Source organism: Platalea leucorodia (assembly GCF_965183815.1).
Source record: "Platalea leucorodia genome assembly, chromosome: 3".
Taxonomy (NCBI): Eukaryota; Metazoa; Chordata; class Aves; order Pelecaniformes; family Threskiornithidae; genus Platalea; species Platalea leucorodia.
In genome coordinates this window covers 72,533,864-72,558,782 of record NC_138825.1, presented here as the reverse complement: position 1 = coordinate 72,558,782, position 24,919 = coordinate 72,533,864, and the positions used below count along the sequence as shown (strand labels likewise).

Here is a 24,919-nt window from a genome sequence, read left to right as displayed (position 1 = left end):
ATTTTATTATTATTTAATATGCTTTTCTCCACAAGAGCTTCATTTTTTCTTCCTTCCCTTTCTTAAGTCAGCAAAACAAAACTGATTTTTGTAAATGGATATAATGCAAATAATTTACCACATGAAGCTCTCCTCCTAATTGGCTGTGGAAACACACACAGTTCTTATTCAGCAAGAGAAAGACAGGTTAATTAATACCATCTATATAATACTTTGAAAGAACAAAATGCTACTAAAAGCCCCAATCATGTGAATGCGTAAGAATGGAAAAAACGCTGAATGTGAAAACAACATGTGAATCCCTAAAAGTTAGGAATGTCTTTCCTTTAAATAATTTTTCCCCCAAAATGGAGAACAAAATATAAACATCTGATGCAGGAAGCACTACATTGCTGACTGACGTATAAAAGCATAAAGACCATTTATGATTGTTATACAAAAATACAGTACATTCTTTCAAATTCATCATGAAAGTATTTGATATGCCACTTAATAAAACAAAATCATGTTAAGACAAAGACCTACTGCTTCCTTTGGTTTTGTTCTTAGAAATGAAATATGGTTTCAACTCAGAGTTGGAAATGTTGAAGTCCTATTGCAAAATGCAGACTTGATTATTGATATTTCAGGAAACAAAAATGTGTTATTTTTGGTGTTACATTAATTTTAGGATAGAAGCAAATATTTGACACCTTTCCTCAGGCTGAGTAGGATGCCAACCCAGGACTCAAGTGAAGTAAAATAAATCCTGAGATTGCTTTTCATAAAGACACATAACTTCTGAGATTTTTCTCTCAAATGTGATTTCTTCCAGTTGTTTCAGTTTTTATTATGGGTGTGAGAATGGCAAAATTAAAACTGATTTTGATAATCTAAATATAACACCCTTTCCCATATTCAAAATCTCCAACCCCAAGCCTCTTCAGATTAGAGAGATAAAACAATACAAGAATCACCTGTCCCTGCCTCTATGGAAAAGCTGCTACTCTGCTTACTGGCTATAATTACACTCCTGATCTATCCATTTTATAAAGGTTAATTGTTAGCCTAAAAATAAAATTGCCACGGCCTTACCTTCTGCAAGGCGTATCAAACTCTCTAACAAGCGAATGGTAGTTCGAGCAGCATTTCTGCAGTCACTCTGACGCTGCATTTGATAGTAGCGTACAAGGATCAGGTTGCTCTCCTCAGACAATTTTGGCTGTATACTTTTTATAAGGCAGAAGTAGGTTTTCATCTTTTCCATGCTCCAGAGCTTTTCTGATTTGCTTGGGCAACCTGCATAACAACTGCCTAGTCAGTAATTTTACAACCACAGACATGAAGCTTTTTCCTAAGAACTCCTGTTAAATAGACAAGTGACTATCCAAGACACATTACTGTATTTTTGGGGCATACTGGGTTGTCTGTCCTTGAAGACTTGGTCAAATTCCAGTGTGGAATCTTATACACCATCCAATCCCTCCCCTATCAAAATCCACAGCAAAGCCTCCAGTGATTTCAACAGAACTGCTGTCAGACTCACTGCCCACCAGATGGTACAGTCAGTACTAAGTGCTCTAGTATTCCTTAAAATGTAAAATGCTACATGAATGTAGGTACCGCCTCTGGCCCTTTTACCTCCTTTGTAGGAGCCAAAAGCTACCTGCCATATTCTGAACATTTTTTGCGGGAAACATTTTCGGAAGGGAAGGAAGCTAGCTGAAGAAGTTTCCTCCAACCAGTTCTTCCCTAATGGGGATCAAAGCCATGTTCCTGAAGTGGATGGAGAAGGGGCTGGTTAAAATCAAATCACACTGCCTCCCCTAATTCCGGATCACAGAACACCTCGTAGGGAACACTACTGTTCACCCTTTGAGCCCTGCAGCACATGCAGCTCAGATTTGTTCTGTCTGAATTAAGTTTCCCATTAACGGCATGTACAATTGCACGGTGTGTAGGATCTGCACATCAAGCAGGGTAAAGGCACAAGATGGGAACTATCCACTTACTTACTGAGCAGTCTGGGCTGTAATCTCTTGTAAATGATCACAGAGTAAAAGTATAGTGTTCTCATCTCACCCCTATTAATTAATTAGCGATCTCTTATTCCTACTTGAAAAACAACCATACCGCAGGAAACTACTGTAACAAAAATGTAAACACTGATTAATATGAAAGACTCAAGAATAACAAACCAGACTGAAAGGTGGGGAAATTAAAAAAACAACAACAACAAACCAAACCCACCTTATAATTTAAAAAGATTACTCTTACCTTTATTTTGCAAGATGAAGGATGAAATGATGCGGTCCCATTCCTCATTTTTTGTATCTAACAATACTAAGACCAAGTCAAATCTGCTCAACAGGGGACTGCCAAGAGCTATGTTGACAGAGACAGACTCATTAGGGTCATAATGGCCTTTTGGGTTTGTTGCTGCCAGGATAGTTGTCCTTGTATTAAGCTTGCACACCAAGCTAGAGAAAAGTATGGTGAACGTTACGGTTGAATTAAATTGGGTAGGGGAAATGACTCCAAAGTGTTAAAAATTATCACATTCTTATGTTATAAAGAGCATATCTTACCGTGAAAGACCATAACAGCAAAACAATATACACAGTTATTGTATTAATTAATATATACTATATATACAGCATTTCTCAGTCAGAGAATAGCAACTAGACAGAAAGACAGCGATCAGGATACCAAAAGTAACTAAGCAATATTGCTATGACTAATCTCTAGATACAGCTGGGTCCTTAACTGGTAAAAACCATTTTTCAGAAAATTTTTGCTGATTTACACAGTAGAGAAACACTTTTTTATGACAGAAAGTAACATTTTAGCTTAATTCACACCTTAAGAAAGCACAATAAAATGTAATATAAACGTATGTTTTATTCCTGTGTGTAAACATGTTATGAATATGACCCCAACCAAACAATGACAGCTGCCATATCAACTGATTCTCCAGGGAAATAGCCGTTTTCATCTCTTAACCATGCTATCCTGGCATATGTTTTTAAATGTGGGGAGAGATTATTTTTATTCTAGTAGTCCAAATGTAATCCTTTCAGTTAAGGCAGCAGCAGAAGTATTCTAACTTTGGTTTGTCACTGAGCTATTTCTAGTCAGCCCCTGAGTTAACTGCTGCCTCACGTCCAAAGTTCTGTAACTGAGAGGAAGGACCACAGATCTTCTATTAGCTTATACCCAGTGGAGAAAAAACCCTTATCTCCCATGCACCAAAATAAGACCTTAAATTAACAAAGTGCTTAACCTATCTGTGCTAAGTTACTACTCAAAAAATCCTCATTAGACATAGTCCTTAAAAGTGAGCAACTGAGGCTATATGTGCAAGTTAGCAAACTAACTGTGTTTTGGGGTTTACAAAACGCAGCCAACTGCAACAAAGGAACCCGGCTAAAATATGTCGCTATCTTACTACATAGATAGGACCACATATTGACTCCAAATATTTGTCCCCAGTTGGATTACTGGCAAAGGCCAGTCATCTCCCTGGTGACAGTGGCATTACTTGTCTGCTGTCTGCCTAGCGTATTTACAGGGGATGCATCAGAATTGAGTTGGGAGAAAAGGTACCACTTTAGAAGGTATTTTTGTGATGAATGGGTAAATTCAGGCAAATTCATGGTCGTTTTCAACATACAGCATAGTATGGCTAAAATCCTTGACATGACATAGGGAAAATAAGATGCATTAGATCTGTCTTACAGGCAACAGCAAAATGTTCAGCAAAATCCCAAAGAAGAGGCAGAAAGGAGCTGAGTTATTAAGCACCTAAAGGAGTTCAAAATGGCATAAACCCAAAAAGGCTAAAGAGAGCTTCAGTGGAGATGCTCAGAATAAAGGATGGACATGATCAGTTAGAGGAGCCAAGAAGATGTGATTGGAGCAAGAGCTGAGTTGAAGGTGACAAGGAGGAATGTGGAAAGGGTGACGCCTTCTGAACAGCAGAGATTTCAGCAGTACCAGCCAGGAAATGCTTTGGGCCTGAACAAGAGCTGCGTATGACTGACAGAATGAGATTTAAGCTCAAAGATCAAAGTAGCAGAGGGGGAAGTAGCCGATTTGAACACATGCTACTTGGATAAAGAAAGCAAGGAACTGAAAGTAAGCAGGAGTTTATATTTATGCCATGCCCAACATATAAAATTCAGCAGCCTGGAAATCTCTTGGTTTTCTTTCGTTACCATGCAGTATTACTGGCTTTTGGAGAAATGAGGTTCCCCCCAATAAAAATTTCACAAAGTTCCTCATTTCACATATGATTATTATGACCACTCACAGCAAAGGACAAGAAAAAGAACACCAAGCCTTCTTAGGAAAGTGCCCTGGTCTACAGTGGTAGATTGAAAACCCAGCAGTAAAGAAGGTATGTATTTATTCTGATCACTTGCAACCTCTGGTCCAGTGCACTGTCCTTTGAAATGCTGACTCATCTAGTTTAAGAATATAGCTAAGAACAAAACTATTAAGTACAACAAAGAAAACAGATATATTCAATCAGCATGACAAACCTCCCTCCGACCTGCAAGTACAAGAGAAACATCTTATGTTGGTTTATCCCATATGTTAACATGCCACTTACCCTGCCTTTGCAACACTGATGGTTTGTTGCTCCATTGCTTCATGGATACTAGTTCTGTCATGTTCTTTGATACTATTGAACTCATCAATGCAACAAAGGCCTCCATCTGCAAGCACCAGTGCTCCAGCTTCCAAGTTCCACTCCCCAAAGTCCTTCACAGCAGTCACTGTCAAACCTGAAGAATCAATTACTTCGGTCAGTCTTTTCCTTAAAATGCAGGAGTGCACTTGAGTGAAAGAACAGGACCTGGCACACTGGCTTGTGCCACGGACAGAAGGCAAAACAGCAGGTTAGCTCCACCACATACCTCTACCATGTAACTCACTTTACACCTACTGGTAAGAAATCCCACTAGCATTCAGCGGGTTGGCCTGGATCTGTGGAGCATTCTGTTAAGCTTCCTATGTTTGATAATGACTTGGTTTAGGACTTTATTAATTGAACAAAAGAGATTAGGGTAAGAAGACTAAATCTGCCAGATCAAATTGAAAATTAGGGCAAATGCAACGATTGCAAAATTATGGAATGGACCCAGTCAGCTCCTCCTCCCAGCAACTACTAAAGCAAACAAATATTTTGGAGCTGCAAAACAAAGTTTGGAAAAAATATTATTTCAAGTGTGTTTTAACTCCTGGCCTCAGGAAGTGGAGACAAATTTAAACTAAGGCAATTAAATTCCTTCATGAGATTTTGGGTTCCTCTAAGCATTAAGCAAAAATGAAAATTCAAAGATGCCCAAGGATGAAATGGGAAAAAAGTACCCAGCAAGGATCAGTAAATCTACACGATACACCACTGGGAGCATGGCAGGTCAGAAACTGCACAACTGTGAAAATGGCCACTCAGTATCAAGTATGGGCAGCTCCTTTCAAACCTTCTATTCCCTGTTTCCCAGTTTCTTCTCTATCTTTAGCCCTCCTTTTTCACTCCAGTGCTCAGCTCAAAATATCCTAGTAGTTGACAAGCTGCGACCAGCCTAAAATCTCCTGGAATGCTATGGCAAAACCTGCCCAAGAATCCACCCCCTGCAACTTCCCTTGGTTCAGGAAGGAGAGGCTGCTGAGGCCTTCTCATTGCTGCGCAGCCCACCACAATAGCCATTTATTCCCAGTCAGCAAAAAGTTATTTATTTGAAGTATATGTTTCCTGATAACATAATGTGTACTTCAGCCTGTTGTGAGGAATCTCCTCCATTGTGTCCAATCTTTCCTGGTTTCCTTGACTCTGCACGAACAACTTGGGCAGTCAAGCATATAGCAGAATTATAAAAAAGCAAAATCACCTCTAGCCTTGTGCCAGACATTATGGAGAATGCTATTAAAAAGCAGAGCGAGCAAGTATCAGACGATGACATTTCTTTGTAAATACAAACTGAAACTGTCATCTACTTCCCAGACCTTGCACAGGTTTAGAGATTTGCTGAAGGCCAAGGGCCTCCGTGCCTCAGCGCTGCGCTCTCACCCGCTGCAGATCTGGCAGCACTCTGCTCCGGCCAGCAGGGCTCGGCCTTTCCACGCAGGTGGGAAGATGGCTCCTACTTGCCTTCCTGCTGTGCATATTCCACCGCATTGAAGGGCTCCCTACAGACGTTACTAGAGCCTGGCTGTGTATTTATTTCCACACAGAATCTCCGCTCGTGGTGAGGGTACACAACTCACTGCCCCCCCCCCCGCCAAGCCCTGAGCACTTTCTGCTCTCCCCAGCCCACACCCCGGCCCCCACAGAGGCAGGAGGCATGGAAACTGGTGGTACGGCGGCATCTCACTCCTCCCTGTCCCTTGCGTGTGGCAGCCACAAGATGGCTTCCTCTACGGGCCTCCTGCTGCCACGCAAGATGGCCTCCTCTCTGGGCCTCCTGCTGCTGCACAGGGAAACGTGTTGTTTCACAGTTTATTAAGTTACCTAAGCCCTTTGTTACAAATATAGGAATGGGATGGCTTCTTGACAGCATGGCTGCGTAAAAGACATGCTCCGATCCCTCCACAGCCCCTCTGAAGGTGGACCTCTCTAGCAGTAGCGTGGTGAATTCGTGGCAAAACTCAGCCCTGTGCAGACAGCCCGTCCGCACCCGGGGCGCCCAGCACCCCGCCAGCAACCCCCCTTTATTCCGGGAGCACCCCAGTGAGCCAGGTGCCCGCTGGGCTCCCTGGCACGCCGCCTCCCGGCACACCGCCTTTGGCCAAGAGCTGGGCGCTGCGGGGCTGACCAGGCCGGCGCGGCTCCCCGGCGAGGTTGGCCTCTTGCAAGCTGATGGCCCCCGTGCAGCTCCGCGGCCCCGAGCCGGGGTGGCCCTGACACCCGGGACCCCATCGGCACCCAGCCCCAGCCAGGCCACCTCACTGCATCGCCCCGGCCACCTCTGGGCAGAGAAAAGGGGCGGGGGGCGGGGGGAGCCTAAAGAAACCCCCACGGCACATGGCGGACCCCAGGGGCGCGGAGGGGCGAAGCCGGCCAGGGCGGGCGCCTCCGCTGGGCCGCCGCCCTCCCCGGCTCCGCCGCCCTCCCCGGCTCCGCCCGGCCGGGCTCGGCCCCGCCCCGCCCCGCTCGGCGCGGCGCGGCCGTTGGCAGGGCCGTTTCCGCCGCGGGCCGGGCGGGGGCGCCGCGGCGAGCCGCCGAGGGCCGAGCGGGAGCGGCGGAGCCCATCTTGCTGCCGCTCGGCGGCCGCGCTCGGGGAGGAGGGCCCTAGGCCGGCGTGCGGCCAATCCGGGCGGGCGCTGGCGGCGAGCAGGGCAGAATGGGCTGTAGTTTAGTGAAATAGGAAAGCTGCAAACAGTGTGGAGTGTTCCTGGTGTAAATAAAAGGGGGAAGAAAAAGTTTCTGCAAGTCGCAGCTCTGCAGCCTCGCTCAGACACTGGCACGGGGGCTTGTGCGTCGCAGCAAACCAACACACTGGACTTTATTGTGCTGCGTTAACACGCTCTTCCTATTGTTTGTGTTTTTTTCAAAATATGGCAAAGGTTCAGGTGAACAATGTAGTGGTGTTGGATAATCCTTCTCCTTTCTACAATCCTTTCCAATTCGAAATCACATTTGAGTGCATAGAGGACCTGTCGGAAGGTGAGTAGATGTTTTCCCGATGCGCGTTTTGTAACCCCGGGCTCTTAGTTTCAGGGGTTTTAAGGCTTAAACTTTGCATAGGCCTCCTCCTACAATTTAACAGTTTCTCCTTCGCCGCATCGCCGTGCCGAGGCGAAGGGAGATGTGCTCGCCGGCGCCCGAGCCCCCGGCGGAAAACCGCTCTCCCCGGGCCCGGCGGGGAAAGTTGGCGGCGTTCGCCTGCCCGCCCTGGCCGCCGAGCCGGGGCCGCCTCTCCCCGCCGCGCCGCGCCATCGGCGAGGCGAGGCGAGCTTCAAGTTGCGAGGAACTTGTTTGAGTGGTGGTAGCCATGTTGCCAGCTTTGTGTGTGCGTGGGGGGGAGCGCGAGAGGAGAGGGTTAACCGGGCTCGGCTGCCGCGCATCCCCGCGGCCGGGGGGGGCCGTTGCGCGGCCGGCGCCCCTGCCCCCCCGGGCGTTACTCGGAGCGCGGAAGACGCTCCGCGGCCGGCGTTTCGTTGGCCTCGTGCTCCATTTTAATACTTCAAAAAAAAAAAAAAAAAAAATAAAAAAAAAAAATCGCCGTGGGAGGCCGGGGCGGCCGGGCTCGCCCCCGGGGCCGGCAGCTGGCTGCCGCGGCGCGGTGGGCGCGCGGGGCCGGCGGCAGGGCACGGCGCGGCGCGTTGGCTGCGGGAGCCCTGCCGGTGGGGGAGGGGGCCGGCCGCCAGCCACTATTTTTGGAAGTCACTCGAAAGTTACCGGCTGCCGCCAGAGCGGGGGGCGGCGCCGGCCTGCAGCCGCCCCGCGGGGACCCCCCGCCTGAGGCCGGGGCGCCGGCCGCGCTCCCCGCCGAGGGGCGCGCCGCGCCGCCGGCGGGCTCCCGCCTTCCCCTCAGCCGGGCGGGCCGCGAACCGCCTTCGCCTCGGCGGCGCTCCGCAGCGCCGCCCGTCGGGCCGCCGGCAGGCTGCGCCGCGGCTCTCTGCGGGAGTCGCCCCGAGAGGCCGCGCGTCGCCCCTCGGGCGGGAGTTTTGAACGCCGCGGCTCGCAAGGCGGCGGCGGGCCGGGAGGGGAAGCGGGGCGCTCCTGCCCGCCGGCAGCCGTGCGAGTGGGGAGCCCGCTCGGCCGGGGCCGCCTGGCCCCCGGCGGGGTCCGTGCCCCGGCGGAGACCAGCGCCGTCTTGCTCGCCCGGGAGCCCCGGCGGCCTGCGGGGCGAGGGAAGGCAAAAGGAAAACGGGAGTTGGCGGGTGATAACGCCTGGCGGGCTCTCTCTGTCGCTGCGGTTAAACTTGCCTCACCCTGCCTGCTTCTGTAGCAGCTTTCACTTGCGCCTGGTGACAGCGTGCGCGGCGGGGCCGGCTCGGCGTGCTCCGCTCCGGCGCCGCTGGGAGGGACGGCCGCGCTGGCGGGAACTTCAGAGGAAGTCTGGTCTGCGCCTGGGGGTTCCTCTAGGCCTCTGCCCCTGCTCTCCTGCCCTCTTCCAACTGAGCGACGCCTTAGCTGGGGCTGCCCGCAGCAGGGTGTGCTCCCTGCCCCTCTCCAGGCTGCTGACGGGATCTCTCTAGGCACTCTGGCCTCATCTGAGATACAGCATCAGGCCCCTCGACGTGCTCCTCACTCTCTGGATTTACATTAGAGTTAATCCCAGACAATCAGGATGAGAAGAATTATAGATGGTCTAATGCAGAATTCTCGGTTCCCTTCCCCCATGTAAATGGAAGTTAAGACTACCCGATAAATTCAGGATGAGCACTGCTATCTTTCACATTTAAAAATAAGATTAAACATAGCCTTTCTATACTTGATGAAAAATTTGCTGTTATTGCCTTAACTTTCACATGCTAATATATCTATTTACTGTGCTGTTTTCAGCCAGTCCTGTGCACCACTGATCTTAAAATTAAGTTCATTAACTCCAGCCCTCTTTTTTTTTTTTTTTTTTAAGGGTTGCTACTCTGTATCAAGATACCTAAACAGCATTTGGATCAACCTATTTAATGTATAATTTAAAAGTTACGGTTAAAAAGTCCCATTTTTTAGTACTAAATACTACTGGTTTAGAATGAACTTTATACTGTTCTCCTAGAATAAAGGCACAGGATGGTGTGATAATCTTAAGTAGTTTAGCCTAAAAGTCCTCACTTTGTGTACGTGGTAAATAGCACAGATGCTGACAAAAGAAGTCCTTAATTGTCCTGGATGAGTAGCCTGCAGTACTGGCAGTATCTAGCACTACGTGCTGAAAAGGTAAATAAAACCTCTGATACAGTACCTGGCCAATTGTGCTGTGTTGTACAGAGGAGTAAAATCCCTTCCCAAGCCCTGTTAATTATGTTACTTAGACCCCCAAAACCTGCATTGATGTTAAACATGATAAGCAAGAAGAACTCATTAATGAGGAAAGAGAGTTGCAATCCTAAAGCAGCCAAGTTCTGTTAAAGTGGATTTTGCAGAGCATAGTAATGTAATAGGGTACAGGTTTGTGCTTTTGCATAGACAATCAGGGCATTGTTCATAAGGAAAAAAATAGAAAATACACCATGTAAGTTTTCAAGGTACAGTTTTGAAGAAACAGTTTCATTAAAAAAAAAAAAGTGTTAGTCATAGTTTTCTGTAATGGTGATCCTGTTTAAAAAACCAAAAATCTGTCTTTTAAGATGAGTTCCATATGTGTATTTATGCATGTGTTTTTGAATCAAAAAGCAAAAGTGAAAAGCTGGCCCAGGAAGAGCTAATGTGTGCTAATTTGCAGTTTCAACTCTCAAACACCTGTGGTGGAGAGGGTGAGTTAGAAAAATCTGAATTGTAAGAAGTGTTTGGTGCATTATTTTAAGAAGCAAAATGCTACAGTTAAATTTTGTTTGCCTGTAATTTCATTTCAGGATGTGGATAAAATCCAAGCACCAATATCTTCGATGAGAATATGATCTAATCATGCTATCACAAGTTTACATACTTCTCAGGTTACACAAGTTAAATCTGAAGGAATGGGGGCATACAGTTAGTATGCCTGGTGCTTATGGAATGGGTTTTATTATTCAATTAACTACCTTCCACGATCTGTATAATTTAAGCTGTGAGGTGTATATATGGAAGGTGGGAATTTCTTTTGGGGAGATGAGTCAGTATTCAAGGCATGCAATATGTTATAGGTGTATATAGGCATCATCCCTGTGCTGCTGCCATTCTGACAGACTTCGAGAAAACGCTGAACACAGCTCTCAACAAGCACGTGGGCCCTGTCCTCTGTATAAAATCTGAAAATTAACCTGACTATGAAAATAGAGGGATTCCGGTGGTACCGACTGACTGGAGAGAGATGGCGGGATGGTCTGGTTCATGAGGACTGGGGCAGGCATTGATAAATTTCCCCAATGAAGACAAGTCCTTATTCCTTTAGGCCTGTTGCAAAAGAAGCCATTTTAGGCTATGCAAAACTCTAGATAGGCAAGAGTGGAAGTACCTTAACTGTAATGATAAATAATGTTTGGTTTTTTTTATTTTTGTTTTGCTGTAGATTTGGAATGGAAAATAATTTATGTGGGTTCAGCTGAAAGTGAAGAGTATGATCAGGTGTTGGACTCTGTTTTAGTAGGACCTGTTCCTGCCGGCAGACACATGTTTGTCTTTCAGGTAAGTTTGATTTAACTGTGTCTTAAAAGGGTTGTGTTAATTTGTTTAAAGATGACTGTGTCAAACTAAGAGACACTTGAAAAATAACGGTAAGCTAGAAAAATATTTCAGTCAGCTCTTCAGGTATGATACACCTTCCTTTAAAGTTTGTTCATGAGCTGCTATTTCCATGGTAGTATTTTCACTTGTGGTATCAATAATTAGAGACAGTGATATAAGCACTGTTCCTGTAGCTACTGGTAATTTTGACCAGTCTGGTTTATAAATATATTCTAGATCACGCAGTAATCAAGAGTGCCAGTTACCTAGTTTACACTAGTACCATCAGGCTTAACTCTACTGCAGTTGGTGGCAGTTTCAGACGATCAGGAGCACTAGGTTAATGTAGACAACATCTTCAGAAGATCAGGCCAAAAGATGCATTGTAAAACTCAGCCAGAGTTCACTTCTGTTGGGTAGGATAAATGTTCAACCATGATGTTTGGCTAAGCATGCTAAATCACAACAAAATATAGCAATTTGTAAAATAAGACAGAATTCCAATGGTAGATAGCAGGCGTTTGGGACACAAGTGTGTGGATCAAGACTGTCCAGCAAACTCTGGAGCATGTGACAGTCCTATAAAATACGGCTGTTAAAGCCAAAAGTTACTAAGAAGGACTAATGAAGGGAAGGAAGATGGGGAAAGAGCAGCACTAAGACTAGCCTGTTCTCATTTCCATTTTAAGTCAGCGAGAAGGGAAAAAACAAAAGCAGACTTGCATAAATTCTTATGGAAGTTTTTTTTTTTTTTTAATCAAAACTATGATTTAGGTCACTTTTGTTCTATATTTATCAAATACTAGTATTGCTCTTGTAAACTGAGAGGAAAATCCATCAGCAGAAAAATCAGATTGAAACTGAATACAGCTTATTGTATAAGAACCATGCTACTTTTCCCAAATACTATAAATTCACTTAACGATTTAATGGCAAATGCATGCTGGAGTATGAGCATTAAAAAAAAAAAAAAGTGCTAATGAATACACTTTCTTATTTCTCACAGTTACTGTAACTTTTTAAAAATAGTATCAACATTTGTGAGGCATCTTGATTAATCCTGTAAGTTCCAGGAAACTCTTTTTTCTTACAGGACAGGCTAAAGGAATAGGGTTAGGCTGGGGGTTACATTTATCAACCACATACATGCAAATCAGTCTTGAAACATTTCTGTTTGGTTTTGGAGCTGGGCCTAATTTTTCCCCCACTACAAATAAAGCAGATGTGTAACAAATGCATCATTTATTAACAGTTCTTCCATTATCAAGCTATTATAGCTTATGGCATTAATTGGTCAGAAATAGGTGATCCTCTGTTGCCCTCAAAGGGGCTACCTTGGTAGCACTATATCCAGAGAAATCAGCTGGCATTTACATGTCTTATTTAGAAGATGCACTGTTCCCAATTAAGTTACGAAGATTCATTGTTGATGATGATGGGAAGGAGTAGGAGGCAGGTGCCTAAAGAGGCACGTTTTGGCTGTATGATTAGGAGAGCCTTGAAAATTAAATTTACTGGCCTTGCAGTTTCTGTAGGATGGACTCATTGATTGTATCCCAGTTATAAATGATACTCCAGCTAAATTAGGAGTAGATGCGTAGACATTTTGCTTAGAATGGAATAGGTCCTGTAAGAGAGTAAGTACTCCTTCTGTGTTATAATAAAGGATCCCTTTTATTTCTTATGGAAGTACTGTTGGTCTTAGTATATTAGCACTGGATTTTGGGTGAGGGTAGGACTCAGCTAATGTGTACACAGGAGACCACCAAAAATGAAAGTGCTGCAATAAGCCTTTGCTGATGACTGAAGCTGCTTTGTTCACCAAACTGAAGCAGCCTGGGAGATGGAGAGAACGAGCAAGGGAAGGCCAGAATGGGGCGAAGCGCAGAACTGCAGGAGGCATATAATATAAAGAAAAGAGATTGTCTTCACTAGGGACAGCATAAGGAAAGGACCTTTGTGGAGGTGTATAAAATTTTCAGCTAATAAGATGCTGTAGACTTTTCCAAATAGGAAAATGGCTGAAACGGCAAGTACAACGGAGTACCACACAGGTAAAATACCAAGGATGGTAAAACTGCCTTTGTTGAAAGGAAGCTGTGTATCAGGTTGGGAAGTCAGCCTTATATACAGAAAGATGGAAAACTATTGTGCTCTTCAGACTTACACAATCAGCCTATCAGCCCTTTTTTTTTAAAAAAAAAAAAAAAACAAAAAACAACACAAAACAAAAAACCAAAAACAAAGAAACAAACAAAAAAATTTTAAAATATTTTAATACTAAAGGCCCAGAGCTTGGCCTATTTGGTTCTAAATACCAAGATATAAGTAGTGAAACCTGATTCTTTTTCTCTATGCACTTGGGGACTTGTAATAAATTCACAGAAACTTCTTTCTGACAATATAAGTACATAAATAATTTACTATCTTTAAGTGGGAATATGACCTTACACTAACTTAGCTCCTCTGCAGTAATAGCTATGTGAATAAATGTATTGTGGAAAAGCAAGATAATTCAAGACAACATATACATTGAGTGATTTCATAGAACTCTTAAGTAATTTCTAGCATAAGAATTGCATGCTAAGACAGTGATTTTCAAGCACAAGTTAATCCTACTGCCTCTTTTTGCCTACCAAAATATCTATTTGCAACTGCTCACTTATCAGTTGGTCATACCAAGCTTTTCTTTTTTAATGCCACCTGTGTATGATCATGTTTCCTGGTCAATTAAGAGGTTTGACATCCAAGGCAGGAAGTTAAAAATTTGAGAAAACAGGTTTTTTTAAACAGTGTTCACTGTCTTTTCCACTCAGCAAAACAATGCTTGAGAGTTAAATAGGAGTAAAAGAGAGTATTTCCTTGGCTTCACAACTGTATCATAGGATATTACAGGACACAAAATGACAATGGGAGCCTGGACGAACTAAAATACCACATCAAGGTGTGAGTTGAGTTTCATGGAGGGTTAAATGGAACGCTGTCCTTTTGCAACGTACTATTCTATAACTGCCCACTGTGGAATTTAAAGTAATCACATGGTCCTGGGCACTGTTAGAACAAGACTACTGAATTAGTGATTTCATCTGTATTGACAGTTCTTATGATTTCTTCAAGCTTCTACACTTGTCCTATTCCTTGGTCATCTTTTCCATTCCCCTGTGCAAGCTGTAAAGCCATTTGGTCATATTCTGCTCCCTTCAGGACTGGAGGAAATTGTGTTCTACCTGATTCCTAGGTGTATTTGTACCTGAGAGGTCTGACTCGTCTAATTCTTCGGCAAAGTGCCTACAGCTTCTTATAAAAAGCTAGACTGGTTTGAAGGCTTAGAATTGAAGTAGCAAAGAGCAGAAGCCAATGACACATGACCACTAGCTCCCAAATTTCACAGGGCTGGAGCATATAAATACCACAGAAAAGCAGGGATCAGAGGGACAGCAGGAATTAATGCCCTTTGTCCTCTGTCTTAAGGCAAGATTTGTTACACCTGAACCATTCTAACAGACCTTGTTAATACCAACTTGTACTTGCAACACAGGTGCTCATTCTTGGCTTCAGATCTTCATGTAAAATTGTACAAATGAAGCCGTTTCATTTATGCTTAGATTGCTGTTACTTTAAATCCTTTAAATCCAGAATGAGGCATCACATTTCATCAATAAATGTGTAGTTAGGAAGCATTTTAAGGGACTGATGTGAGCCACATTTTGCAAGGCAAATTTTATTGATTATTAATAACTGCAGAGCTATGGTAAGTAAGGACATTGAGGAAGATTATAAGAGTTGCCTATTTAGGATTGCATCCTGGCTGAAAATATGTCAGATGTCTTAGATTGATGATGGAAACATAGAAACATAGAATGGTTTGGGTTGGAAGGGACCTTCAAAGATCATCTAGTCCAACCCCAGCATGCATTTAACTGCGTACATTTCAACAAACGTAGGCATGTGGAAGGAGGCAAGAGAGTAGTTTATTCCTTTCCTAGAAATCTGTGGAACAGCTGAAAGCTCACTGTAGCCTGTCCCTGCTCTTCTTGCTGAAGTATAAATTGCAGTCTGTATTTTTAAGGGTTTAGTCTTGTTAAAAACACACCTACGGACCAATTCAACCACTGAGATTAAAAAAAAAAAAAAATCTTTACTGAATTACCAAGATGGGCTGGAGAAGAATGGCACTGTAGAATTGCAGGGATGTTATACACTTGCTCGAACAACAGTTCAGCTGATCATGTATTTAAAAGCAGTTTTGGATTAAAGCTGTCTAATCACCCATGAGAAATGTCAGCACACAATATTACTGTATTCTAGGTAATTCTGTCTCTAGAGGATAATGTCCTAAATTCAGGGTTGATGTTGCTGTGAAAGCAGGTGTATATTCTGGTTAACCTGAAGAACAATTTTAAGTACAGTCACTACTTAGCTGCTAAGACATACTACTTAAGATTCCCCTGCTAGATAAGCATGTGGTATCATTTTATTTTAATCCATCTTTCCCTTTCACATTTAGGCTGATGCACCTAACCCAGGGCTTATTCCAGATGCAGATGCAGTAGGTGTAACAGTTGTGCTAATTACATGCACCTATCGAGGTCAAGAATTTATTAGAGTCGGCTACTATGTAAACAATGAATATACCGAAACAGAACTGAGAGAGAATCCACCAGTAAAGCCAGATTTTTCTAAGGTAAGGCATATTTTGTTCTAGTCATATATCAAAGGTATGCTTATAGAAAGAGGTTTTTAAGAAACAAACCCAAACCCTAAGTGATTCCATAAAGTGCACAGAACGAGGCATCAAATAATGGAAAAGACCTGGGGGGAGAAGTGCCATGTAGTTGCCATAAATTTGGAGAACACTGAGAAACCTGCAACAGTTTCCACCAGCTTGAAGCCTGAGTTGGACATCATTATTATTTACACTGACTGTTGAAATAAAGCATTGGGTTCCCTCTACCTGCGCCACTGTTGACAAAGTGGCTCTGTTCTCCAGAAAAAAAAACCAGAATAATGTTTTTTGTAGGACAGTCAACCTGGAACTAAGTTTTAAGTATTAATTTAACATAGTCATTATCCAGCTGTTCTAGTGTTAGAGCTGCAGTTTCTGCAAAACAGTAACAAACAAATGGAATAACAAGTTACGTATAAAAGGAGAGAAGATGGGTAACCTGGTAAGAGCCAGTTGGATGATTATCTGATCAATGGACAACTTGATGAAGGAAGTGTACAGATTAAGTTTAAAAAAATAGATATATCCTTCATAGTAAAAATTAAACCAGGACTAGAATTAAAAGATGCTGTGAAATAGAATTATTTGGAACCTAATACATTGAGGAGAAGGATCAATTAAACATTAAAAACTAGTCAAAATCCTGTGAAATACTCTACCCAGGCAGACTCTGTACAAACCAACAAGGTTCTATACAGCATCCAGGCTTGTTTTCATGGAAGATTTTGTGCAGTTGGGTTATCTCTTTATGAAAGCCGATGTACACGTGTACACGCTTATGTTCCAAAGTTGTGTGATGGTGAAAATTTTGTTATTTCTCAAGTTTGCATGAATTATATGACTGGATATATGAAGAAATGAATGGGATAATGCATGTACTGTAATGACTAGTGCAGAGATAATCCCCATAGTCCCTGAAACTGATCCTCAAATGTAACTAAACTGAATTGGTATGTGAATTGGTTTTTAAAAGTCGCTAATGATTTTCTGTGCTTAATTTTCAGGGATCAGATGCTCAGTATGTTCTCAAAATTTGAAATTACTGTTAATTTTGAGGATTCTTAAACTTATAATCTGTTCCTTTCTTTTTTTCTTTCATTTATATCATATACTTATTTGTTATTTTGGATGCAAATGCCAGAATGTTGACTTCCTTTAAGCACTTGAATTTAGAAATGCCTAGAACTACTTGTCTGAATTCTCTTGATTTACTTATGTAAAAAGATAGCTCTGCTTCTATGAAAAAGAACAGCGAAAGCTATCATGTATTTGTATAAGAAGTCCTTAATGTGACTTCATGATAGAATTTAAACATACAAGTAGAATAGAAGGTTATTAAACACATTGAATTGCAATTGATGGGTAATAGACCCTACTAGGTTCAAAAAAAAAGAAATGGTCCTGTTAGTTTGCATAAGGGGTTGGGAAATACTTAATAAGAGTGCACTTCCTTGGAGAATAAAATCAGCATTGCTATCAAAGAAAACTTTTCCTGTGATCAGTTTTAACTCTCATAATGAGTGGCCAGTGGTGGTAAGTTGCCATCCGCCAGAGTTCAACATTTTCAGGATAATATATAGTTAAAGATTAAGGAAAGTGGGCATTTTTTTTTTTGCTGCATATGTAAACAAGTACAACATGTTTTCAAAGGAAAGTGAAGGCCAGCCATGAGAATAAAATGTATGGCTAATGTCTACGCATGTCCACTGCCACAATATTAGTATCTTCCAAATCTAAGTAATGTTTTTATTTTAAAACTTTAGTAGATAAATTGATTTCAGTAACTGAATTTTAATCTAAAGCATGGTAATTTAATTTAAGGAAAGGTTGTACTCTTAAGTGAAGACAGATAGCTGATGGAATTGATACAATTATTGCAAACACCATAAAGTTGATGCAAAATTTTATGAAGTATGGTGATTTGCAAAATCTTTGTGGGGGTAGTCATTTGCTTTGCCAAAAGCTGGCTAAAATAATAAACGCTTGCACTTCACTTGCAGAGTTCTCGTACAGCCTTGAACTCATGGAACAGTTAAAACCATCCTCTCAAGAAAGCAGTTATTTTGCTGAGTAGGATATTAGAGTAAATGAACAAGTGTTGTGTTTCTGTAAGCATGTTTCTGATCCATAGACAGTAGCTATAGGTTCACATTTATATGAGTTACCTTTTTAAACAAATTGTTTTACACGTACAAGGCTATGGGGAATAAAAGGAAAAAAAATCTGTATACATGTGAAGTCCAGTTTGAGATGTACACATTACATAATCCATATATTTTTCTTCTCTCGTAGCTTCAAAGGAATATTTTGGCATCTAATCCCAGAGTCACAAGATTCCACATTAATTGGGAGGACAACACTGAAAAGCTGGAAGATGCAGAGAGCAGTAACCCAAATCTACAGTCACTGCTTTCTACAGATGCATTACCTTCAGCATCAAAGGGGTGGTCAACATCAGAAAATTCATTAAATGTTATGTTAGAATCTCATATGGACTGCATGTGACTAACCACCATCATTTTGGTACTGTACATGTGTTAAACTGTAAAAACAACCAGAACTATTTCCCTCAAATTCCATAAGTACATAGTTGACAAGCAATGTGAAGAACTTGTTTTAAAACATCCTGTAGAAAGTTTATAAAAAAAAAAAAAAAACAACCAAACAAAACCAGTATTTGAGCAAATTGTGGAATATAAATACAACTATTTTTAAGTAATTGCCTTTTTTTTCTCTAATGTGTTATTCTATGTGGTCTAAACCAAACCTGATTAAAGCATACATATTCTCCCCCCACCCCTTTTACTTTGTAAGCACTATGAAAAACTAAAAAACTGGAAGTTAAAACATGCAGGCAAAATGAAGGAATAATGCCATGTCCTCATCTCTGATATCCAGATTGCCAAATATAAAGTGCCCTTTAATAGCAGCTTAAGAACAAAACTGTCATTAGATGAAGTGCAAAGAAAAAAGCATCTCAAAAAAAAAAAAAAAAGTCCAAAAATGTCCTCTTGCTGTGAAAGCAGGCAGCACGGTATAATTTTAGGTGCAAGCTTCTTTTCCTTTCAAGGCACATACTTGTTACTTAAAGCATGCAATTTGAGATTTACCATCTGCTATCTTGGATTTTAGGATTTTTTTTTTTTTTTTTTTTTTAAAAAATCTCCTGCTGCTGCTGTTTAGCCAAACTGTGCTTTGCTAAGGACAACGTTTCATGTGAATTTGGGTGGGTATCTCAACAAAGAACCCTTTTTCAGTCACCCTAATAGCACACACAATTGGCTGGAAGGATTCAAGCAATTACTAGAAAATTTAAGCTTCAAAAGGAATAGCATGAGTATCCAAAAAATGCTCTTCTGCAAGATTATTATGTTCAACTGCTGGGCTGGTACATTTATTTTCAGGTATGCTTTATTCTTGTAGTCTTTTTAACTAGCAGTAAGGCGTTAAGATGCTTTCTTTCAGTTTTTTGAAACAACTGGAATTTAAAACTTTTCTGTTTTCTTTCTACTCTTTAAGGCAATCTTTACGCAGTGGTATAAATCAAGATTCAAACCCTGTTGTGGCAGGCATGACACACTCAAGAATACATTGCCTGCCCTGAAGCTCTTGCACTGAGACATCCCTATTACCTGAGGCATCCTTGAAGATAAAAAGACCTAGGCAGTAAAGTGTAAAGACTTAAGACGTTGTTATGACACTAACAATTGAGTTATTCCTTCCAATCCTCATCAGCCTTATGTTTGCTGTGACTATATGTACATTTAAAATTTTAATCTGTCATGTCAGATTACATGAATATAGTTCTGCTCATTACTAGTAACCACCCAAACTGCAAACCCTTGTAGGTTCCAGGCCCTTAAAAAAAGGTAAATTACATGATGACTGACAGTATAGCTCTGAATAAAAATAGAATACTTTCTCTTCTCTTCCTGCATTCTCTGATAGGGATGAAGATGTCCCAGGCAGTTAGTACTTCTGTCTTTCCACATCATTAGTGAAATTGTCTTAACTTCTAACATGTATATTTTTTTAAATCAGAAAAGAATGTACATGTGTGTGTTTCTTTCTTGTATGGAAACTCAGCAGTACATATGGTAGCTGAATTAATTAATGAAATCCATTAATATTTGGAGCCCTAATTCCAATGTGTGCTCTTGAAAATCTCTCTGTAATTGTTTAAAATGATGATTGGAAATTTAAAAATATTAACGCTCTAATATCTGTATGACTTAACGCAAAGAACTGGTCCCCCAAACCAGCAGTTGCTTCACTTGAGGGCTGAAGTTATGTGAACTTTTAAGAAAGATCTTTTGATTTTCAATTATATTGCAACTTTAAGGTCTAGAGTGACATTTTGAGAGTTTTCATGCATTTTATTGTTCTGTTTATAAATCTATTTAAGATATCTCTTAAATGTAAGCTTGTAAATAACTTAGTCATCTGCTGAAAGATTGGCAGGCTAATGAAGTCTGCCTTCAGCTAAGACTACTGTAGTCCTATTTCAAACCCTTGCACCTATTGAAGATTCAACTGAAAACACGATCAAGTACAAGCTGTAACCAGAATCCATCCATCAGTAGCATGAATGCTTCTTAGAAGCATATGCCACAAAGTGATGGAAGCAAACTGTATTACTGCTATTCCAGAATCAACTACAAAATACAGTCCGCAAAACTATGTTGCCCAGCAAACCAATTAATTTCGAGAAATCAGAAAGTGAAAATCTGTTGTTCTGTTTAGAAGAAAAAAAGTCAACGGCGCACGTGAACTCGGGTGCAATAAACTTCAAGCTAGATGGGATGGCATGATGCTGCAGTAGAATTTGGCACCACCTTACCTGATACACTAACACACCCTACATGCAGCTGACCCACCAATTACAGGAAAAAGAATAACCCTACTGTGCTTTGTGAAAACTGGAGAAGAGCAACCAGACCTCATGAGAACACCTCATGAGCTTTGCAAGAGAAAGTCTTTCTATGCTTTTTGGGAGACTGGATGCCTCTCAGGTTTTCTACAACTTTGTCCAGACCTGAGCAGTGCATACACACTGTCTTCTGAATATCACATTTCCTGGCAAAATCACATTCCAGAGATATGGAATTTGAGAAACCAAATTCCAGTACTCTAGAGGCTTCAGGTTTGATCATCGGGCAACATCACAGCACAAACCTAGTGGTATTAAAAGATACAGTGCATATAAGGCATCTCTGTAAAGACTTGTCCCTGATCTCTGAAGGTTTTGAAACGGCAGGGCTGTACGCACGACATACAGACAGCTAGTGCAGACAGCACAGCATTACAATTTCAAGGTCAAAGATGAGTTCACCTTCCCACGAACCTCCACTTGCAGAGACCACCAAGATGCAAGGGCATGCTACAGCTCCTATTGACGGGACTGGTGATGCATCTCACTGTATTTTTACCTCAGCTAGATAGACTCAATTCCATTAGAAGATTGTCAACATTTATCAGAGGTTATTCACGTACAAAGAAGTAAACGGATCAGGCAAGGTGACATTAGGGATGAAAAACGTGGGTGGGGTTTTTTATGTCTAGCTTGAAAAAAACCTTGTCCCTTCATCTTACAGTCGTCGTGATTTATTCATGCATCACCTTCAGTCTAGATTACTATGACACTCTGAGTTTGACGCGGGCAAAAAGGCTCCAGCTCCATCTTAATGGAGGCTGGTGAAATTTAACCTCTCCAGTGGTTCTACAAAGCTCCACTGAAAAAGCCAACCCTTGCTACCAATCTTCAAGACTGCAGAAACTCAGAACTTTGCTACAGTAACCACAGTAGCTTAGAGATCACCAGAGAATCTGTATTCTTGAGATGTGAGTGACAAAGTCACAAAGACAAATCTGATGATCTGACAGTCCATTATTTTCCTTTGTAGGGCCTCAACTGCTGATTTTCTGGAAGGCTAGCCACTTGCAGCTGTACAAAGATTGCCCACTGAAAATGGTGGTAGGGAATAAAGAGGGAAAAAACCAAAACACCTTATGTACACCATGTATGCTCCTGGCAAATCCTCATTTACCAGAGACAGAAAAAGAGCAAAGTTAACTAAATCTTGTGGCTTCTGTCTGGGCAGCTGCAAGAGATCCTTCACATACTTACTTAACTACCCTACTCCTTATCCATAGCACAGTGGTCTGCAAGCTTGCAGATTCTCTCATTTTTTTGAGAGCCACAGAAGTTTGGTCCAGAAATGATGGGTTAATTGTTCCTGTTGTTGCTAGCTGGAGGGCTCTGCACAGTGCCAACTGGGAAGATGCAACAAAACTGACAACTGCCTACAAGGGCTGGCAGTGTGTGGGAGACTACTCGTGCTAGGCCTTCCTATTTGTATTTATGTTTCCAGTTAAAGCTCTGCTTCTTAAGATCTGGTCTTGTAGTGTGTGATATGAGAGCTGGGCTGCAGAAGACAGGTGGAAGGATTTTTGCTTGATACTTTGTCTAGGCAAAGAAGAATGTTTAAGGAAGAAAAGCCAGCTGGAGTCACTAGGGCGGCTTTGTTAAAGGCAAACCCCAGGTTTGCATCTGGAATCTAGAAAGCAAAGACCCTTTCAGGAGGGGATGGAGGGAGGATACACTTCAACATTTCCAACTTTCGGTAATGCTGGCTTGGAGGCATGGCTGGGCACTCGCTGACCATGGCACGAGGGATGTGACTGGCCTCCCTGCAGACAGAGAAAATCGGAGGAAGGAGACGTGTGTGCTGCAAAAGCGCTATACCAGGTGTAAGAGACAACAGCTACGTGTTAACAGCAGCGTTAAGAACTGGCTGAAATATCAGGAACTTTTAAGGAGTTTTTGGGTCTCCCTCCAAAACACCCCTGGACCATGAGATAAGGAGGCCTACCTTTCAACACAAGGAGGTCCTCCCGGTCGTCCTATCTCACTAGAAAAGTGTTGCAGACCTACACTGATACAAACTAGGAAGAAGCAGGGGCTTTATGGTATGGTAAAGGGAATCCTGAAGACATAGGATATCTATCCAAAAATCAACTGCTTGAAATGCCTGCCATTTCAACAGCAGGACGAAAAAGTCTGATGAAGGCTTGCCTGGACGTATTATGCCAGAAGTGCGTAAGACCTGAAACCTCCAACCAACATGACGAAGATGTTGCTCCTGCAGTACTTCCTGTCCATCCCAACTACAGGTCTTCAGATACGGATGTATGTACAGGCCAAACTTTCTGAAGACACACTTGGCTAAATAATCTTTTGCGTGCAGGTAGTCAAGGTAAACACTGTCTTAGGACAAAGCCATCTTGGAGCAACATTATTGAGAGGAAATTAAGGGAATTTAAGGATCTGCAAGAGATGAGACATTGTTACAGATATGGCATATCTCTGATGAGGTTTGATCAGAACTTCAAAATTCATTCCTTCAAGAAGTCTAGCAGACTTCCTACAGAGTTAAGGCCTCTTCAACGTGAGGCCCAGCTGTTTAAGGAACAGCCAATGAAGTCATGCTCTCAGGAAAATATTTTCAAGGTACATGCTGATAGAAAATATTTCAAGTTCATGTACAGTTATGAATATTCAGGAAAACAATGAAGAATCCTGTGGTAGAAGTGAAGATCCGAAACGAGTGGCCTAAAGGCTGTATCTCTGTTAATAACCTGATCAGGGCCAGGGTATGGATCCACCGTAGTAAACTGTTAGCATGTTCCCTGGCAGCGCCTTGGCCTGCACCAACTAGGGAATGCCCAGGCACAGTTTGGGAATCTACAAACAGGGAAAAATGTCTCCGGTTTCAGTGTCTTGCGTACCTCAGGATACTGACACGACACACTCCATTGATAACCATAGCTGGGTGGCTCATGTCAGCCACTTTGAATTGGTTCCCAACAGCTCAGAAGAGAGACAACTGTTGGCACATGAAGCCTGCCTAGCAGAAAGAGGCTTACTATGAAAAAGAAAAATGGTTGTTTCCCCTTGAGTTGGTTGCCTTCAATCAAAAGAAAAAAAGCATACTAGCAAACAGCTGTTGGCATGATATGGACAATGTTACATGTTGCAAAATGTCAGCAAAAAGGCAGTACTCAAGGCTCTGTAGAGGCTGCAAGAGGAGAGGCCAGAAGGCTGCATTTCACAGCTCAGGAAGGCATATTGTACAGAACTGGAGAGCTGGAGAAACAGCTGATGGTCTCCCAGATTTTTAGACAAGCTGTTCTAAATACAGTTCACAAAATTCTTTAAGCAGTCCATCTGTGGAGGGACACAATACCAAACAAAACTTTACAGAAATCTGAACAGCCAGATATGCACCAGGAAGCAGCAGAATGCCTCTGGCCCAGGTGTCCACGAGCTCCAGACCCAGCAGCAGCAGGCATGTGCTGGTTCCTGTTCCTATGGAGTCAAACACACCACTCAGTCAATCACTGCAGATCTCAAGCTCCAGGGGAAAGTGAAATATTTTCTTACTAGTGATTATCTCATCCAATTATGCACAAGCAGCACTACAGCTCTGGGGACTGCAAAACAGTTGGTTAAACTCAGTGGCAGGGTGGGAACCAACAGAGAGAATTTGTTAAACCTCATTAAGTCTCTTTTTTTCTGGAAAACTATGTATCAGTTTATAAAAATTAAAGATACCTGAATGACTCCCTGTCATTCTCAGATGAGAGGCTGCGGGGGGGGGGGGGGGGGGGGGGCGGAGAATGAACCAGGCCTTTACAAAAAACTAAACACTGTGTAGACAGAACCAGACAGTAGGACAGATGGTTCCCCCATCTTTTATTTACAAATCAAAAGTCCTATAGCGGTCAAAGAAATTTTTGCCATTGAGTTGTTGAACGTGGGCTGGCCTTCTGGCTGCCAACTTTCATTAAAAAGGTATGGGAGGAAAAAGCCCCTGTTCCTCATAAAAGTCATAAAC

General features: G+C 42.4%; 2 protein-coding genes across 2 annotated transcripts in view; one reads left to right on the top strand and one right to left on the bottom strand.

The window, feature by feature from the left end:
* MCM9 (minichromosome maintenance 9 homologous recombination repair factor) overlaps nucleotides 1-24,919 on the bottom strand; it is a gene marked incomplete at both ends in the record, with an annotated part of 47,988 nt that overhangs the window by 9,038 nt on the left and 14,031 nt on the right. The window contains 3 exon segments of the mRNA XM_082305901.1: nucleotides 1,075-1,278; nucleotides 2,257-2,459; nucleotides 4,595-4,769. Coding sequence (XP_082162027.1) covers nucleotides 1,075-1,278; nucleotides 2,257-2,459; nucleotides 4,595-4,769 — 582 coding nt within the window.
* ASF1A (anti-silencing function 1A histone chaperone) lies at nucleotides 7,238-19,147 on the top strand. Its single transcript, XM_082307302.1, has 4 exons — nucleotides 7,238-7,651; nucleotides 11,142-11,257; nucleotides 15,804-15,980; nucleotides 18,315-19,147. Exons 1-4 carry the CDS (start codon nucleotides 7,543-7,545, stop codon nucleotides 18,525-18,527), a joined length of 615 nt encoding a protein of 204 aa, XP_082163428.1. The 5' UTR covers nucleotides 7,238-7,542; the 3' UTR covers nucleotides 18,528-19,147.